This window comes from Aptenodytes patagonicus, chromosome 2 (assembly GCF_965638725.1).
Source record: "Aptenodytes patagonicus chromosome 2, bAptPat1.pri.cur, whole genome shotgun sequence".
Lineage (NCBI taxonomy): Eukaryota > Metazoa > Chordata > Aves > Sphenisciformes > Spheniscidae > Aptenodytes > Aptenodytes patagonicus.
The window spans coordinates 94,148,853-94,165,124 of NC_134950.1; the positions used below are offsets into that span (position 1 = coordinate 94,148,853).

General features: G+C 42.4%; 1 protein-coding gene across 1 annotated transcript; it reads left to right on the forward strand.

The window, feature by feature from the left end:
* Positions 1-3,866: 3,866 nt before the first annotated feature.
* Positions 3,867-12,042, forward strand: LOC143156636 (ovalbumin-related protein Y-like). Its single transcript, XM_076330432.1, has 9 exons — positions 3,867-3,966; positions 4,727-4,824; positions 5,915-6,099; positions 6,757-6,807; positions 7,459-7,587; positions 8,360-8,477; positions 9,481-9,623; positions 9,978-10,133; positions 10,936-12,042. The coding sequence occupies exons 3-9, from the start codon at positions 5,932-5,934 to the stop codon at positions 11,335-11,337; spliced, it is 1,167 nt and encodes a 388-aa protein (XP_076186547.1). The 5' UTR covers positions 3,867-3,966; positions 4,727-4,824; positions 5,915-5,931; the 3' UTR covers positions 11,338-12,042.
* The last annotated feature ends 4,230 nt before the right edge of the window (positions 12,043-16,272 follow it).

The window sequence follows — 16,272 nt, forward strand, 5'->3', positions numbered from 1 at the left end:
AGTAGGCTACTAGTCAGAGGAGAGGAAGGCTTCATGGAAGGATGTCTGTGTTGAAACAAACCAAGAGATTAGTTTATCCTATTTTCTGCAAAAGAAAAATGCTATTTTTCCTGGGAGCATGAGCCAAGATAACTGGCATGCTGGGCAGCCTTCCAGTGAGCGGTGGGAGGTAAAGTGACAGGCATAGTGACATGAGCAGTGCTAGTCACAGGCTGCCACGAAAGTATTCTCTGTGGGGAGGGACCCTGCTAACTAAGCCCCCGTATGGAACAGCCAGTAAACTAGTTGTGCCAACGCCAGTGGCCACCTGTCCTGCACCATGGGTATGCCGGGTATAAGGGCCTGGTTACCATGCTGCCTCCTTAGGACCCAGTGAGGTAAGACCATCCACAGCCTCACCCTGGCTGTTGGCTGATCCCAGGGACTTGAGTGATGAATAAGGGACTTCACACATGCTGTGTTGACTGATAAAGGGACTGCTGTGTGCGCTGGTCCAGAACCTGTACAGCAGCAGACCCTGGATGCTATGTGCGCTGCTAAGCAAATGCAGTGAGTAAGTGTGAGAGACTTGTGACCAAGGCCATCATAGGATCCTTCTGAAGATGCCTTCACTGGAGAAATCCACTCTGCCCACACTGAGGTACGCACATCCCTGTCACAGTCTGTGAACGATCAAGGCAGCACTGCAGGCAACAATGTCCGTCTCTTCAGAATGGCACAGCACCGCTGCAGAAAGGTGCCAGGTGGGCTATGAGCTCCTGTCTGAAGGAGCTTGACCAGACACCTCATTTTCTTCAGACTGGGGGAAAAAACACAGTCCCACAGAACAACTGAGAGAGAAACCATCATTGATAGCTATAGCACCAAGGTCTGCAATGGCAACTAACTGAACAATCACTGGCAGTCACTCTGAGCAAGACAAACACGAAACAATCAACATGCTCCTTCCTACTGGCAAAAGAGCAGCAGTGTGGATGAGAACAAAATCTTGAGTTCTGCGTGGGTTGTTGTGATTGGATGAGAGGCTTTGGTCTCTGAGCTGACCTGGACTTCATATCCTTTTGGAAAGGCTCAAATGTCCAAGGGTCTGTTGGTTTAGGGACAGCTCCACAATGAAATGCCTGGCAGAGCGAAGGACAGCAGAGCCTTAGCTGACCTCTTTCTGGGGACAAGCATTGTCGAAAAAAGGACATGTGACAAAACACATCTTTTGTGTTTGTGCTGCATTACACAGCTGTGCTGGACAGGGCAATCCATTATCTTTTATCCCAGGAAGCATTTCAACTACAGGAAGGTTTGCTTAATCTCACTAGACTCCATGACAGATTTAAAGTCGACGAGTAGGCTATGCAGTACCTCTTATATTCTTACGATTCTGCACTGATGGCTGATCATGATCAAGGTTTTTACTCACTTGTGGACTGATTTTGTTGCTTCTGCAACTTGCTTTATGTTAATCATTCATTTGACCACTAAAAAATAGAAATGCTAACAAAAACAGTAACCTGGGTTGTGTACGCTTCTGGAGGAGTGTACTGCCCCTTCTCTACTGCAAAATAAAAAATTCCTTTCATTCATGAATATATTCAACTCAGAAGTATTTTGAAAACCATGCCATTGCTAACAACATCAATGCTGTGAATTGGCTCTTATGGAACAACTGTACTGATTCACTGGACATCTTTGTAGCTACTAAGTTACAGGCTGTCTGTGATGATCCAAATGTGATTCGGGTAGATGGTGCACAAATGCCAAGGTGGCTCACATATGGTGAGCTGGAGCATACCGCTAGACAATTTGATTGTTAAGGAAAAAGATTCAAGGCATACTCAAAAGTTAGAAGTGACAGGGTAAAATGTATTGGTTAATCCTTTGACTTCTGAGCTGTAAAGTATACAACAATGGACCATGGCCATGAGTGTTAAAGCCCGTTTGAACAGAAACAAAGCAGTCATAAGCAGGAAAGGCAGAAGGGGCAGCAGCCGCAGGAACAGCTTGCAGTTTAGGGAGCACTCCCAATTGTGTGATTAAAGGTATTCACCACGTACAGACACATTCACCCATTTAACCTGTCTTTCCACCACAGCATGGTGATACCATTTTCAGCTAAACAGGACTCACAGCAGTGGTGACTAATTTATGTACCGCTCCTGTGAGAGAATAGCTCATTCTCTGTACAACAGATTTGCAGTGATGGGCCACCAACGCGAGGCAAAGCCTAAAGATCTTTCCTCACAAGCACTGTTGCTGCATAGCAATGGCTGTAGCAGACCAGACTGGGCTGCACACTGTGCCATGTAAAGTACTAGTGGTATGTAAGTGCACCAGTCCAGACGGAGCTCTTTACGGTTATTATTGCACTAGCATCTTCAGCTGAACAGGACTAATAAGGACTGTATTAGGGAGAAAGGTATGGATGATTCAGAGGCTTTCCACTTGCGCAGACAACTAAAAGGGTTAAAGAACCCACCTCTTCTCTCCAGCAGCATAATTTGTTCTAGACAATTTCAGAGGCATTTTGTGTATTGACTTTGGATTTCTCTTTTAAAATCACATGGCATTTAGAGAGGTCAAAGTATTTTCTTTTCTTGTCTGTTCATTCTTTTATTTCAAAGGAATTATGCGACTGCTTTCTGCTTGCTATTGTATATTATGACTGTCCTACAGACCATGAATGTTTCTTCAGCTGGTTTGTTCACCTGATGTGCCATGAAGTTACTTCTGGAATACCTGTAAGAATGGTCTCTGTATGTACAAAAGGCACATTTTGAACCTAGCATCTGGTGCTGTGATCTGTGGAAAAGGAAAAGAACAATTCACCTTAAACTACCCTTCAAAATTTTAGCAGCGAGTTCAAATCCTTTTCTCGTAGCATCTGACTGGGATCTAAATATCCTGATGCCTGAATTTAAAAAGCAACAGAAGCCTTGTCTTTCTTCTCTGCTGAACCCCTCTTTCCCCAACACACCTTTCTTCAGCTCTGTAGTTCTTCTCTATACAGATGTTCTGAATATTGCTTTTGAAATTAATTTGTATTCCCACAATATGCTCACTGAAGGTTTTGTTCCACTGATGTGCTGCACAGACAGTGACTATGCCTGAGTTCCCTGAGCTAGATTGCTCTAGGATGAATAATTGTGCTCTGTGAAGCACTATGTCTGTGGTCTTTTACAACGCAGGCTCTTAGTGGCACCGGGCAATTACATACAAGTTTTTGCAGAGTAATCTATTTCAATATTATTAAATTTGGCAACTAACATTTGAAGGATGTGCTCTTTCTCAAGTTCCTTGGCAGCAGAAGTTTCTCCATTCCTCAGCAAGAGCTATGGATTCTGGTGGGAAGAAAGACCAGTGATATTGGTAGTCCAGCCAACAACGGGAGAGAGAAAAGTTGCAATAAGTATAGCGTGGGCATACCATAGCAAGCAGTCCTGCATATGCTGATCTTACCAAATTTTTTGCGTTCACAGAATGGCGGCTCTGAGAGGGATCTGGCCTGTCAGTACTCATTACAGAAGAATAACTCAAAATTCCTTAGAGACATTCTGCAAGACTGAATTTCTCACATTTTTTGTTTTATTTTCACAAGCTATGCCACACTATTTGCTGCCATAACCAAATCATACTTACAGCTTTTATCATTGTTTTTGCTTCAGCCATTTCAATATGCTCCTTCCTTTTCTGCAAGGTTTCATGTGCTATGATGAACGAATCTTCCATTCTGGAGATTTCAGGGTAAAATTCTTTCATTCAGGCATTTATTTTTTTTTTAAAGAATGGACTTATTCCAAGTAAAAGTGCACGTCTGACATTGAGCTCCATCCATCACTTTATTTGGTAAGCACAGAACAGGCAGCGTGGGGCGTGGCACGAAATTACACAAGATATATTTCAAGGAGTTCGGCAAGTCTGCCGCAAGTACAGCTGAGAAGCTGTACTATTACCCTTGCAGGTGAAGCTGATAAGGTAAGCATTTCTTTCAATTATGAATTAAGTTCTAATCTGCAATTTTAAAAAAAAAAAGTACAAAACTTACAAAAAGATTGATGTAACCTCATGTTTATGACCTTCAGTATCAGTCGAAGAAACAAATGATTAAAGGATGCCTTCTGCAGAAACCTCATCTCACCTTCACGTGTGTGTTCTGCACTATTTTACTGTTTCACATTCTGCCATGCGTAAAGTCAAAGTATTTGTTTGTATGAACTAAAGCTTTGTTTACTAACTCTTCCACATTGAAAAGCTGGTGATATGTTATGACAGCCTCTCTTCCTTCTTCCTCTGTCCTTTTAATTTTTCATTTAGAAATAAAAGACAAAATTGAATTTGTTTAAATTTCAGAGGCTGCAACTAAAACTCAGTGGCAGGGCTTACGGAAGATATTCTCTGAATGAAATTAAGGAATTCAACATGTTCAAGTGACCCCAGCATACTGCAGCTCTGTGTTATCTTTAATAGTTACATTTTCTAAGATTAAAAAAAAAAAAAGCATTTGCTTCATGAATATGTTTCTTCACCAAGACCATAAATGGAGCTTAAAGCCTAAAATATAATAGCTAGCAGAATTGGTAAATAATCAAAAAATCTACCTTATATCATCTATAGAAGTGGTTCAATTTAGAGAGAGATTGAGCATCCATTCTAGCAGGGGAACAGCTAGATGCACTGTTGTTCAAATTATCCCACATTAAGAGATGACTGTCACATAAATGTGTTGTTTCCATAGGGACTGTGATCCATACGGCAGAGTATCCTGGATTTTGTTCTCTAGCAGCCACAGAGGGAAACAAATTAAAGTTTGCACTGCTTGAAGGTCTCCAAGAGGTAGGGGAAATTCCACCCTAGCAAGGTTCTCTCTGCTTGTGTCAACATGTGGGAAGTTATAAGTGGTATAAACACTATACTGCTGCATTAGACTTCACAGTACTGTATTTTCTAGTCTGTTGTCTTCTTTACTGAAAAATCCTTCCCTTCAGTGTTAGATGAAATGCTAGGTGCTGAAACTACAGGGAAAATTTTACAAGAATGTTGGAAAAAGGGCAGAAAAAATATTTAAATATTGACAATGTGAAGATCTCTGCAAATTAAACACAAGGCTATACAAGCACTGTCTTATTAAAAGATGGATTTTATGGAAAAGGTGATAATAAAAATTAAAGAACACTTTTTTAAAACAGAGTGAGATATAATTGAGTCAACAATGAATGGAACGAACTAATTATAGATGTTCGTCATAAACTGGATAAATTTGGTAAAACTTTTGCAGTCTCCATTGCTGTGCCTTCATTATCCTATTTAAAAAAATGAAGGTAATGTTGTTAACATTTGAGACCTCTGATAAAGTAGGTAGTGTAAGAACCTAGCTTCCGTTTACACTAGGCTGAAACTAGAGTAAATCTAGCAAAACTTATGCTGTTGCTTCAGGCTTGCACATTGTATACTGGTATTAACTGTAGTTTGGATCATAGAGGACTGATCTGTTAAATGATCTTAAAAGTGATGTTAAAAACTATAGTGAAGAACCTGGTTTGCAGTCTCAAAAAAATGAAGATTCTGAGAACAAATCTATGTGTGGGTTTTTTCCTTAAGAGATGAGAAAAGACTGTTGGTGAGCTTCTTTCAAGGTAACTAATACCCTTTGCAACATTTTCAACAATATGGTATACATGTACAGAGAAGGAGAACTCAAGTTTCAACTAAAAGAGTCACCAGCCTATGCATAACTGGTAGCTCTCCAGCATTGTGATTGCTCATGAATCCAAAAGCATGTCTGCCTTTTAAATCCACACCACTGGATTCTGTTTGCTGAAAAAAACCCTGTGCACCAGGTTCAGGGGTTCAAGTGCACTGACTTTCTTGCATTACAATTAATATATTTCATCATAATAAGTCAGACTCTTTCTGTTTGCTTTAGACAACACTGATTTCACAATGGGCTCCATCACTGTAGCAAATGCAGAATTTTGTTTTGATGTATTCAAAGAGCTGAAAGTCCACCATGCCAATGACAACATCTTCTATTCCCCCCTGAGCATCATTTCAGCCCTGGCCATGGTCTATCTGGGAGCAAGAGGAAACACTCAATCTCAGATGGAGAAGGTAAGTTACTTACATGGGTGTAAAGTGACCTCTACTTGTGCTTGTTGTTCCTTCTAAGTAACATCACTGAAATACATTATCCACTGACGAGGCTTTTGCCTGTTTTAATGCACAAGAAATAAGCCAAAGTCACAAAATGGAGAACTGGATCGAGAGTTATTTAGAGAAAATACTAAAAAAAGACGTATATTTGCACTATAAGGGGCAGTTAGTTTTGACTTAGGGAAAAAAAAATCTTAAGGACAATAACAAAATGGATTACCAGTCAGCAAATTTTATTATATGATATTTTTCTAAATTCTGACATCTTCCAGATAATGTGATCAGATTTTTTTTTAATATATAAAAACGATAAATCCCAGGAAGAGAGGAAGACAATATTATTATCAGTACATAATATGTAACAGTTAATTTCTAGGCATTCACTAGAAAAAATATCATCTCAGCAAAGAGTGATATTTACAGTTTCCAAGAAGGCCACAGAGAGCATAAACCATTTGCAAAATCACTTGTAAATTCTTAGTTCATCTATGTTCTCACTTAGCACTTTTTTTTTTCTGAGCTGACAGCTTTACCTCAAGCATTGTGTGTAAATCTCAAATTCACATCATTTATGGTCATGCCTGTTATTTCTACCACTGGCATTTTCTCTTGCAGGTTCTTCACTTTGATAACATTACAGGAGTTGGAGACACTACTGACTCCCAGGTAGAGAAATAACTTGATCTCCCTTTCTGTCTTATTTTCTCCTCAGAACAAAACTAGAAGTGTTCTGCCTCTCCTCCCGGCAGTTTCAGACCTGGTCAAAAACTATGGTAACACTCTCAAACCACGGAGACCTGTGGAGGGAGGGAAGGAGGGTGTAACTCATCTATTTGTTAAAAACCAGGGAAAGAAGGCAGGTTGCACGTGTTGCACCAGAACAAGTGATGGTGTGGGGCAGGATGCTTTGGGCATCAGGGTGCCTTCCTGGGCAAGTGATGCTGGGGGACAGCACGTGAAAGGGGCTCAGCACCCGGAGCCAGGGGACTGAGAGTCAGACTTGCAGCTGAGAGACTCCAAAGCAGGGCAGGAAGATGCTGGGCAGAGAACAGCCCAGAAGTCTCAGTGACAGGAACACAACCGCACTCTTACAAAAAGCACACTTCAGAGGACTTATCTTGAGAAGGATGAACTTGTCGGTTCAATGCACCATCACCACAGCACCCACTGTCCCAAAGGTGACAGCCCTATGTCTGTGGGGGAGGATTCCACTGCAGCATGACTCTTAACTGATAGAGACAATCCTTTAGGGTCTTATTTCCTAGATAAGAAGAATGTAATGCAATGTATCCTCTTATTTTCATGTCATCACCTCAGTGTGGCACTTCTGAATACATCCACAATTCATTCAAGGATCTTCTCTCAGATATCACCATGCCAAATGCTACATACTCACTCAAGATTGCTGACAGACTCTACATTGAAAAAACATACCCCGTTCTTCCGGTGAGTTGTACTGTGACCTGACTTCAGCGAGATTCCCCATAAAGGCCCCTGTTACTCTACCCTAGAGAAGCACCACCAACGATAGCCCACTGTCTGTTGACGAAGAGGTGGTTGTGAGCCATGAGGGGAAGTGGTTCAGAATGAGTTTGAACTTCCTGTGGCTGTTAGGTGGAAGCCAGGCAAAAGTATAATGGCGTAAAATATGCCCATGTTGTAACAGTCATAGGGAGTAATCAAGATTGCTGTTCATTTGCTAGAAAATGGCTTTTAATGAAAAATGTAACTTCTAAGGGAAATAAAATACATTTTATGACTTGAAAGCATGAAGACTGATATTGTCAAATTGGAATTTTTTCAAAGCCAAATATCAAATCTTCCCAGTGAAAGGAAGCTTTGTTTCTGAAATCTAAGAATGTAAGAACGCAGTATTCAAAATAAAAAGTGGACACAAAGAGAAGGAAACAAGCATTGTCTGTCCTTAAAAATGTTTGCTAAACTGAAAGGGTTTTGGTAAAATGAAGAAAATATTTCAAATTTTTAACTTAGAATCCTATCTGAAAAAAAAGTGCCAGACCTAAATATGTGAATTACTCTTTCTTGTCCAGCTTTAAGATTCAGTTACAGGAAGACAGCTGTGACTGATGTGTTCAAACACAGGGGGAAAAGTTCACTGTTCTTTTAACCATTCTGCTTCATTTCACAATCTTGCATTTCACATTCATACATTTTTAAGTTCTCATCAGTCTGACAGCTGCAATCCTTCTGCTTACAGGAATACTTAAAGTGTGCAAAGAAATTCTACGAAGCAGGGCTGGAAGAAGTTAACTTCAAAACAGATACAGAGGAAGCAAGACAGCTCATTAATTCCTGGGTGGAGAAAGAGACAAGTGGTAAGGACCGAAAAATGGGTAGCAGATATTTTCCCCTACTTACCATAATCTATACCCTTGTCTTTCTCTCCTCATTATGTCTAGAAAAAGTGAGCCATAGAATCACAGAATCATTAAGGTTGGAAAAGACCTCTAAGATCATCGAGTCCAACCGTCAACCCAACTCTGCCATGCCTGCTAAACTATGTCCCTAAGCGCCACATCTACACATCTTTTAAATACTTCCAGGGATGGGGACTCAACCACTTCCCTGGGCAGCCTGTTCCAATGTTTAACCACTCTTTCACTAAAGACATTTTTCCTCATGTCCAATCTAAACCTCCCCTGGCGCAACTTGAGGCCTTTTCCTCTCGTCCTATCGCTAGTTACTTGGGAGAAAAGACTGACACCCACCTCGCTACAACCTCCTTTCAGGTAGTTGTAGAGAGCGATGAGGTCTCCCCTCAGCCTCCTTTTCTCCAGGCTAAACAGTCCCAGTTCCCTCAGCCGCTCCTCATAAGACTTGATCTCCAGACCCCTCAACAGCCTCGTTGCCCTTCTCTGGACACGCTCCAGCACCTCAACGTCCTTCTTGTAGTGAGGGGCCCAAAACTGAACACAGTATTCGAGGTGCGGCCTCACCAGTGCCGAGTACAGGGGCACGATCACTTCCCTACTCCTGCTGGCCACACCATTTCTGATACAGGCCAGGATGCCATTGGCCTTCTTGGCCGCCTGGGCACACTGCCGGCTCATGTTCAGCCGGCTGTCAACCAACACCCCCAGGTCCCTTTCTGCCAGGCAGCTTTCCAGCCACTCTTCCCCAAGCCTGTAGCGTTGCATGGGGTTGTTGTGGCCGAAGTGCAGGAACTGGCACAAACAAGAGCAGGTTGCTTATTGCTATGAAAACAAAACTCCACAAAGCAGCACCCCCACCCCTCACCCCCATGCCCTTCATTGCAGGCATTTGTGCACACTAGAGGAGGTGTATCTTACCACTCTCTGCCCTGCTTCTTCCTTAAAGGACAGATCCAAGATTTCCTTGAAACAGGCTCTGTTGATCTCGATACTGTGCTGGTCCTTGTGAATACCATTTACTTCAAAGGGATATGGAAGACGGCATTTAAAGAAGATCACACTCGGGAAGTGCCCTTCAATGTGACAGAGGTAGGAGGGCACGGAGGTAGGAGGGCACGGGCACAGCTTCTGGCCAGGATGGCTGTTGGATCACACAGCCGGCTGTCTGGCTGTTACACATACAACCTGTTGCTGTCACAGGTCGAGTGATTTAGCTGGGTCCCTCGCTGTCAGCGCCTGGGTCTAAGGCCAAGGAGTGTTTGCAAGGGCTGTGTGTGACCAGAGCACGCCAGCAGGCAAGAGAGGAAAAGGGAGACACAGCTCTTCTTCAAAGGCAACATGCTTGAAGATCGAGACCTGTCCCTTTCAAAGGGCTTGTACATTTGCCTGCCTAAAGAAAAAATTGCTCCCCGGTCACGTCGTCTCACGTTTCTGTTTTTGCAGCAAGAAAGCAGACCTGTGCAAATGATGTGTCAGAACGGTACCTTCAAAGTGGCAGCGGTGGCTGCAGAGAACGTGAAGATCCTGGAGCTCCCGTACGCCAGCGGGGAGCTGAGCATGTTGGTGCTGTTGCCTGATGACGTCTCTGGCCTGGAGCAGGTATGGCCCTGGCAGGGGAAGCAGAGGAGTTACCACCTCAGTGGGACTTGGCTGCCGTCAGACCTTTTGCTGGCCATTTACATCCCAGCTGCCCACACCATGGCTGTGCTGGGCAGACGGGAGCGCCACAGCTGCCCAGGTGCTACCAGGGGCTCGGGCAGAGGCTGGCCTCTTAGGAGAGCCCTGGACTCAGTCTAGTAAAATGAAGGTAAAGGAGCGTAGCGCTGCTGTAGCCCTGCAGAAGAGGATGGTGCTATACGCAGCGATCTCCATAGGTACCAGACACAGACATGCCAGCAGGACTTTTCTTTCCTTTTGAGTGATTTCAGTCTTCCAGGAGAGCACTCAATGGTTTGCTAAACAAGAAAAGTTTATCCAAGGAGAAATAAAAAAGGAAATGATGAGGAAAGCATTCCGAGAGCTGACTAAAAGGAAAATGGGAAAAGGAGCATCAAAAGGAACTAAGATGAGGGAAGGGATCAATAAAATATGCTCCGGGAGGAACAGTTTTGGGGCCAATTTGATTTGATGTTTTCAGGAACTGCATTTTCACAAAAAAAAGCCTTGACGTGATGAAGACATTTTCAGATGACAAAGCTTTGGAGAACTTTGTCGAGATAATGAGCTATAGGCTGCAGTCAGGAGGAAGCATACAGGATAAACAAATACATTTAAGATTAAGTATCAGTTCTATTGTGTAGACAAAGTAAATGGAAAAAAGTAGTAATAAGTGGTATAAAGACAGGCATTAAGGCCATTGCACTTTTGTCTCAGGCATTTCATTCCCTGCCTCTCTTTGCAGCTTGAGAACAAAATCAGCTTTGAAAAACTTATGGAGTGGAGCAGTCCCAATGTGATGGAAAAGAGGAGAGTGAAAGTGTACCTCCCGCGCATGAAGATTGAGGAAAAATATAACCTCACATCTGTCTTAATGGCCTTGGGTATGACCGACCTGTTCAGTCCTTCGGCCAATCTCTCTGGCATCTCTTCAGCAGAGAGCCTGAAGATATCTGAGGCCATCCATGAGGCGTACATGGAAGTCAATGAAGAGGGCACCGAGATGGCAGGCTCGGCGGGCGGGGTGGGAGACATCAAACATTCCGCCGAGTTTGAAGAATTTAGGGCTGACCACCCTTTCCTTTTCTTGATCAAACACAATCCAACCAACAGCATCCTCTTCTTTGGTAGATATTGTTCCCCCTAAAGAAAGAAAAATAGCTGGAAATAATGCTTGCCTTCCCTTCAGAAACAGACCCCCTTCACCGTAACATTGTAGCGTAATCTCATCTCTTCAATATTTTCTCCAAGTGGAAAGGCTTCAATATCTAGGGAGATATTCTTGAAGAAGTGTGTGACTTTTCAGATCTTTTACGTGCAGGTATTTCTGCTCACAGAGCTTGTATTCAGGACTTATATCCAGGATTGAATGAGAATTTCAGGAGGTAGTTTAGGAATATTTCCCATTGTCATTGACTAACTTAAGAGGCAGGTCCACTGTTTTGATTTTTGTGAGAAATCCTGCCACTGCTATTGAGAAACTGGTTTCTCTATAGGAATTCTGTGAAATAAACATAGCTTCAAGAATAATCCTGGTCCTTTCTGTTGAACTTGCTGGGCTACCATCCTGGAATTGAAGCTTGGACAACTTGCAGGTGAAATTCTTAACTTCAGGAAAGCATTCTTCTTCCAGGAATGCATTTGGGCTTCTTTGTGCTGCACGTACTATAAGGCTGTGTTTCTTGTTTTGAGGGAGCTTACAGAAAGTCTACCATTTCTTCATAAATCATCATGTCCAAATACAACATCTTCCTGACTGATACAATTTCCCATCTTCATTCCAGTGACATATGATTGATTTATGAATGTTAATTGGTGGTCCTTCTATGTATTCTAATAAAAGCATTGCAAACTAAGTGCGTCATTACCTATTCTGGGTTACCACACCACACAACCTGAAACATGATACAGTGGGTAGCAATTATTGACAGAAGTGGTTTAGACTAGGATTTGGATCCTATTTTCAAAACTAGAATGTACCTATACATGAAGTCACTAAACAGCTTAAGAATGTTTTTAAAAATTTTGAGCTTAAGCAAGGTAATCCCTACAGTTCCTATACTTACCTTGAGCTTATCTCCACATAGCATATCAAATAACTAAATTATTTGAATTTGTCATTGTATTTCCAGATAGGTTTAAAAGATTCTCTCTAAGTAAATATATCAAGGTGATGCCTATGAGATATAACTTCAAAAACATGAGAAGAGTGTTTGTCTTAAAAGGTGGACTGCTTCAGCTCCCTTATACCCACAGGAATCATACGAGGAAATCTTTCTTATTGCCTCTTGATGTGATAATCTTCTAGAGATGTTATTTCCTATTTCACAGTCTTTAGAGGGAAGGTTCTTTAGGCTACAGTTTATCTAATTAAAAAGATTATTAGTGTTAATTGTTGAATTAAGCAATCTCTCTTCTGCTGGGATACACATGCAGAACTGCAAATTACAGTATCAGTACTTAAAAAGTGTTTATAAAAGGAGACACAGGACGGTATTTTGAGCTGCCTCAACCATTTTTAAAGTCAGCATTAAATATAACTTGAAATGATGATGCTGGCAGCAGGGAAACACATTTTCATACCCGCTATGAAGTCTCTGGGAGAACTGCAAATACTGGTCATCCCAAGACAGTCACAAAGGATTAGCTATGGTTAAGCAAAAAAGTATTTAAAGAGATATGACATTTCAAGGTTTACTGTGTACATTATGGTCTGCTTCCTTATAGCCAAAAGCAGTCAACAGAGTTCTGCTAAAACTAAAAAAAAAAGAAAAACAAAAAGAAAAAGGCAGGACTTCTTAGGACATTGTCCTAAGGAGCACAGTGTGTAAGGTTATTAAGCAATTACAAAACTGTTATTAACCTGAAATAAGCATGTCTGTCACTCTGCACTTTCTAGGTACAATAATAGTAAAACTATCAACATTTATTATGGAAGTATTTATTATGTAACTTGAAGAAAATAGCTATGCTATTGATTAACCTTTCTTCTGCTTGATGGTCATTTTAAAGCAAAGAAATGGAGAAAATCAAGGTGGAAATGGTAAGCAGCTTCCTAAAACTATACATGAGAGAGGTTTTCAAGGCACAGAGTCCACCTAATGTCCTCACTGTGAAACAGAAGCATTTGACTCTTGTTTTAAACTGGTCCTTCAGGTGTCACTAGGGATACAAAGTGATGTCTATCAGTCTTCTGAAAGACAGACATCTGTTGAAAACTAGGTTTGGGACCTTAATGTAGGTTCCAATTTTGTTCTTATTTTAATTTTTGTGCAAGCAGATGATTCTGATCCATATACTGAAAATGTAGACCAGTGGCACTGTGCTTGGAACCCAGTAATTTTTTAAGAAAAATACAAAATATTACTTGTGAAAGTCCAGAGGCATTTTAAGATGTCTGTGCCCTGAATGAAAAAAATAATATCACAGTCAAATACTGTAGAAGGGATAGAGCTATTTGGTTTATGAAGGAGAAAATGTCCTCCATAGAGGCTAAAATGAGAGGTAAAAGTGGAGATTCAACAAAGTTGAATAAAATCTATACCCCCCATATTGATGGCTGGGCCCAGAACTGTGCCTGTGCATTGCTGGTCTGGGCCAGCAGGACCTGCTGTAAAGGAGCTGCCACAGTGAATGTGGCTGTTGCAGCCCCCATGGGAAGCAATTCTGCAAAGAGCAGCATGGAGGGTGTTACAAAGGGATGAGGAAAGAGCAGCCATGAGGGGAGCAAACACTGCCTGCTGCTTCTGAGCTCTGAAGTCCAGCAAGAATTTAAAAACATGAATCCCCATTCCCACAAAGTCTAGGTATTGTCCCATAGTCCTTTTTGTTTCCTGGCAGCATGATTGAAGTTGGTATGTCAATAAATTGCCATCTGTCCATCTGCTACACTCCATTTTCACTATGTGCTGTGTTGTTTTGGATACACAGTACTGCTAGGGGTCTGTGGAACAAAAACAGCCACATGCAATCACATTCTTTTTAATGCTGCATAGGACAGCATTAGAAGTGCTCTGTGGACTAAGTGCGCCTTTCCTTCTCATGTCATTTGGGGAAGGGTTGGAGCTGACATATCTTCTCTGCCCTTTGGGGAATATAACTGTCTGAGACCTTTCCACACTTCTCTGCACATTTGACTTGCAAGAAAGGCCTACCTTCTCCTAAGAAAACCAAATCCATGGCTGAAGGCACAAGACATTTCAGGCAGTATGCTCTTATCATAGTCACCAGAGGAAGAACACTCAGAGAACCTCCTGGACTCCAGGGGGAAAGCTGTCCTGGGCTCCCAAATGATATTTGAGAAAGTACAGCACACTGAATCAAACTGAAAGCTACATATTGGCTGGGAAGGATTTGACACAGAGCAGTGGTTCAGTTTTCTGTTTCTTGTGGCTAGTGAGCTAAGATTCATCAATCTGGAAAAGAGACAGCAGAGAGGGGATTGTCAAGCAGCAGCAGGGGTGAGGCTGCTCGGCAAGGGAAGGGGACCAAGGGCAGCAGGTGACAGCAAGACCAACAGGGCAGGGGCCTCCCCGATAAGTCATTCAGTGCTACAGTTCCCAATGCAACTGCCGCAGTCCAGTGATTCCCAAACAAGCCTGTAGCAATGAGGTAGGTCAAATATCAAGCCCGGAGTTTAAGTCCATGGGTCAGGGTCTGTAGTGGTCCTAACCTGAAGAGTGTTGTATATTGAGGAGTTAGTGACCCACATAAAAGTTGACCTGATCAGGCACAGGCACATGATGTGCTGTGCTATGTTATGCTGTACATATCACTTGGCCTCCAGGACTATACTGTGCTGTATGTATCACGTGGCTGCAGGATAAACTTAGCCTACTAATCATAATGGAGGAGCTTGTAGATGGCCCCGGATTGGCACCTGGTGATGATGCTGCCGGCACATCCTTGTCTGTATCTTGACGTGAAGGAGCTTGTTTCTGTATAAATATACTTTTCTTCAACAGTAGAAATGATAAACAGAGCTGTTTACTTCTAAGAACATACTTATAAAAGCTGTAAAGATCACACCACCAGTGAACCTCTGCATGCATGGGACATATGCACAGTGTGCTGTGCCCTGAATAAAGATCCATCCAATGCCACACAGGTTGGGGTTCCCACCATCTGAAGGGACATGAAATTATCTATGCTACCTCCTTTTCCCCTCTCATGTTATCTCCAATAAATTGCATTTTAATCAGTTTCTTACTAGTGTCCAAAATGAACACTTGAAGTCCTGCATTACAGGGTCCAGCTGGGTGAGGTTCATGGCCAGGCACAGGCATGCAAGGTAGCAAGGACCACAATCAAAAGACTCAGTCTAAATGCTTCTCTTAAGTGAGGGGGTTGTAGACCCCCACAGATGCATCTTATAGCTGTGTCACAAACAGCGCTCTGATTCAAGGCTGGACAGTTGCTTCAGATGTGCCTAAGCCCAGGCAGCCAAACTCCTAGGAGAGGGATGATGTTCTCAAGAGCAGAGGTTTCTGAAGCTCTGGATGATATGGAGACAATGACAGAGATTGACTATTTAGTATCTCTTCTGACACAGGAACTTAAGGGTTTTAAAATAAGTTAGTAGAAAACAGTTTAAAAAAACCCACACAGAGGCAGCTGACAACAAACAGGTAGCTGAATGATAGACCTCATGGTCAAAGGATGCTGGAGATGATAAAATTCTGCATGATTTTAAAGGGAGACTTGACAAAACCATGGCAGTGAAATCCATTGAAAGGTAATAAATATATTGAAAATACTACCAGCTATTGAAGTCCCAGGACTGAAAACAGCCAATGTTAGGACCCTGACGGCATGACCAGCCTCAGCAGGAGCCTTCACCCACACCCTCTGCGCATGGGTCCAGCAGCCTGTATTGGGCACTGGCACCATTTTGCTACTAGGGGTAATCTTGGTGAGGAGGACGTGAACTGTCCTCAGCCAGTCACAGCCAGTTGCAGCTGGCCCTGTAATGGATGAAAAGAACTCATTGTACGCCAAATCTTCAGACAGAGGAGCATATGGCACCTCTGCTCAAGTGTAATTAAGAAAGGGTGGCAGAAGAAATGTGAGAGAGGTGTTCGGA